Source organism: Diaphorina citri, unplaced genomic scaffold (assembly GCF_000475195.1).
Source record: "Diaphorina citri unplaced genomic scaffold, Diaci psyllid genome assembly version 1.1 scaffold974, whole genome shotgun sequence".
NCBI classification, from domain to species: domain Eukaryota; kingdom Metazoa; phylum Arthropoda; class Insecta; order Hemiptera; family Psyllidae; genus Diaphorina; species Diaphorina citri.
The window spans coordinates 71,497-75,192 of NW_007378405.1; the positions used below are offsets into that span (position 1 = coordinate 71,497).

The 3,696-nt window shown below is 38.4% G+C and overlaps 1 protein-coding gene across 1 annotated transcript in view; it reads left to right on the forward strand.

Moving 5' to 3' along the window:
• The window catches only part of LOC113469159, a 4,839-nt gene extending 2,500 nt beyond the window's left edge, over nt 1-2,339 (forward strand). The window contains exon 2 of the mRNA XM_026826647.1: nt 1,646-2,339. Coding sequence (XP_026682448.1) covers nt 1,646-2,339 — 694 coding nt within the window. The remainder of the gene's footprint in view (nt 1-1,645) is intronic.
• The last annotated feature ends 1,357 nt before the right edge of the window (nt 2,340-3,696 follow it).

Here is a 3,696-nt window from a genome sequence, read left to right on the forward strand (position 1 = left end):
GGTTCAGGTTTCCGCGCACCTGCCAGCTTCTCTGTTTCGGAGGTTTTCGGCGTTAAAACCAATTTTTCCATGGCCCGTGTTGTCCGTTCTTAGCTCTCCTAGACTCGTAGTTTTGTTCTCTTGTTGCTTTTTGTTGTTGGTGTTCTTGCTTGTTGATTTTCATATGCTAACGGAGCGGACTTTCAGAATTCTGTGCAAAAGGGACAGATTTTCCTTTTTTAAAGGGAAATATTGCGTCAGTCGTAATCGATGAAATACCTACCCTGATCTTTGCATGAGGGATTCGAGCTTTCGTTCGGAGGTTTCGCGCGTTAAAACCAAGTTTTCAGGACTCGGTTGCCGTTTGACTCGCTAACCGTTCATAGGAGTTTCTGTGTGTTTTCGATGCTACGCGACAGACGTCCGCATATGTGGACAAAGGTGACAGAATTCCTAAACTGAAATTGGGTCCCAACAGTAGAAATACCGTACCTGATCCTTTGCAAAATTGATGAAAATATCCCCGATTTTGAGATTTTGTTGACCTATCAAGCTGGAGACGCAGAAGCAGAGGTCCCACGACGCGTCAGAACACAGCTAGAAATAAAATCAGAAGAAAGAGATACGCGATTATTTTACGCTAATCTCCTCCTACTCACTACAACCAGTTCGTTACCGTTGTTCGTGGCTCTCTGGATACTTATATTATTGGCAATTAAATGACACTACTACTCCCCTACCTCCGCCCTCGTCTCGACCTACGTTTGCTCCTTAAGAGGCAAGTGAAGACGAGAAGCGTTTACCCACCATCTGAAGCTTCCGAGGCCTGTCCAAAGATGTGTTCCAGCGTATAAATGATAAGTCTACAAACTTCCTGCAAAATATACAGAGTGTCGGAACATCTGCATATTTTGTGCAGGAAGTTGTAAAACTTATCATTATAGCGGCGGGAAAACACTCCTTTTGAGAAGCTCGAAAAGTTTCCCACAGATGGTGGCCATTGTTATCATTTTCTTCTTCATTTACCTTGTCAGGAGTCGAAAGGGAAAGAAAGAAGGTTGGGCGGAGGAGGAGGAGGAGGAGAAAGACTAGAAAGAGAAGGACGAAGAAGAAGAGGCGGAGGAAGAAGAGGAGGAGAAGGAGGAAGAGGAGGAGGAGGAGGAGAAAGCGAAAGAAAACTTTGCGATAAAAGGTAGCTGATAACAACTAATGAGGTAATATACATTCTAGAATCTTTCATTTTGAGGAAAGCTATAGAAAACGTAGTCATACTAGAATTAATACAGATCTTGTTGCGTTTCAGTTATGGAACTCTAAACAACAAAGACCTATGAAGAATGAGGAGATTGAGGAGCCATGTGATTCCAAAGAACCTTCCCAGAGGATGTGGACGCCGCTTACCGGACGGTGAAAAACGGCAAACCTTCTAGAGAAGGCAGTTTGTAGAGAATTACAGATCCGAGTTACCGAGTTTACTCTAGTACCTATGTATCTACATAATAATATGGTCTAGCTTTGCTAACAAGAAGATCAAGACCCCGAGTTGATGAAGCTCTAAAGCATATGAAACTCTGCATGATACACTCCTTCGTTTGAAAAAATTACGAGAGAAAATCATCACAACGAAGAAGAATTTTTACTTTTACAGAAAATTATTAGATACCCTCAAAGCATATGAAACTCTGCATAATACACTCCTTCGTTTGAAAAAATTACGAGAGAAAATCATCACAACGAAGAAGAATTTTTACTTTTACAGAAAATTATTAGATACCCTACTCAATGATATGAAGTCTCCATGTATTGTCATCATAGGTTGTCCTCAGCTTCCAATTAATCAGTTGTATTTATTTTTTGCAAAGCTGTCTAAACGATTACACATCCGTTTCAACGATACGAACATTGAATTGATCCTGCAAAACAGAAATAAATGGCGAAAAACACCTCCTCACAACCTGGAACCCATACCAATTGTAGTCAAATTGAAAACGTCAAAAATCAAAAACTTGTACTTGAACGCCGTCAAAAGAGAACTCAAATTATCCGAAACCAGCAAAAAATTTGGATTTTCAATTCACTTTGGGAACGATTTGCTCAACGGGATATTCGTCAATGAGCATTTAACTGAAGACAAATTACTTCTGTACAGATATATGTTTAGAGAAGCTAAGAAGTATGGTTACCTGTGTTTTATTAATAATTCAAATATTTATATCAAAAAGAGTGCTCTACATAAACCTATTGTAGTGAATAGCAGACACGTTCTACGAGTTATTAATCAGAAACAAATTACTCAAGAGATAGTAACCAATACTTTTCAGTCTGTTTACGTATTTATGTATTCACTCACGATACAATGACATGCAAACTACTTAGTTTTACATTTTTATTTCCATACACAAATACACATGAGAAAGTTTTTCTAAAGCTCTCTCTATGCTCAGGTTGTGAGATACTAACTTTCTTCTCAAAGATATAAAACTTTCATACAAACTTGAGGATTGTTTGGACTTAGGACTAGTCGCGTAGTGAGGGCGAAATGGTTTCTCAATCCTTAGGCCCGCCACTCACTATCAGGTAGACCTGACAAGTACACCTGATTAGGTCCGCCAGTTAGGTCGACCTGATACTTGATGACCACACACTATCAGGTAGACCTGACAGCAGGACCAGATCAGGTGTACCTGTCGTCAGGTCTACCGACAGTGGGTGTTTCCCCTTATATAACTTGGATTGGTATCATCTCATTCAATCATTTCAACAATCTGCGGGCGCTGAAAATTTTGGTGTTAAATTTTGAGAAGTGGGATACATAACTGGGATTGGTATCATCTCATTCAATCATTTCAACAATCTGCGGGCGCTGAAAATTTTGGTGTTAAATTTTGAGAAGTGGGAATATGATATTGCTGTTAATATTGTTTTTCATAGTGGATTTTCGGTAGTCAACACTCACCCTCAATAAAATCTTTCAGAACAAAATATGTTTGTAGCTATAAAGGGGTGAATTGTTCAATTTTGTAGATGTATCATTTCTGTGTGTTCATTTCTGCTAAACCGTCAAAGGTGAGTAGCTATAAAGGGGTGAATTGTTCAATTTTGTAGATGTATCATTTCTGTGTGTTCATTTCTGCTAAACCGTCAAAGGTGAATCTTTGTTTGCTGCCTTTTGACTGAAGGAATAGAAGAATTCTTGTCTGATTCGTCTTTGCCATTCTTTGACATTAGCATTGAAAGTAGCTATAAAGGGGTGAATTGTTCAATTTCTTAGATGTATCATTTCTGTGTGTTCATTTCTGCTAAACCGTCAAAGATGAATCTTTGTTTGCTGCCTTTTGACTGAAGGAATAGAAGAATTCTTGTCTGATTCGTCTTTGCCATTCTTTGACATTAGCATTGAAAGGAAACTGCTTGTTTTTTTTTCGACAATATAACATAAAATTTAATTTTTATAAAAAAAATTTCAGCAATGATTACATATTCTGAACTTGTTTCAACCCCCTTGATCCTCCCTCGTATTTTTGCCACCGTCAGTACTAATGGCCTCTAGAGAAAATAGGACGTGGTAAGCTTTCAGTCAGTTTAATACAATATCACTACCTGTTGTAATTACGTACAACTTTATAGCTAATGTAGTTGTAATTAACATGTGTAACAAACCTGTCTGAAAATTGTACCTGTGTCAAATATCTGAATGTTCAAAAGAAGCAAAGAAAC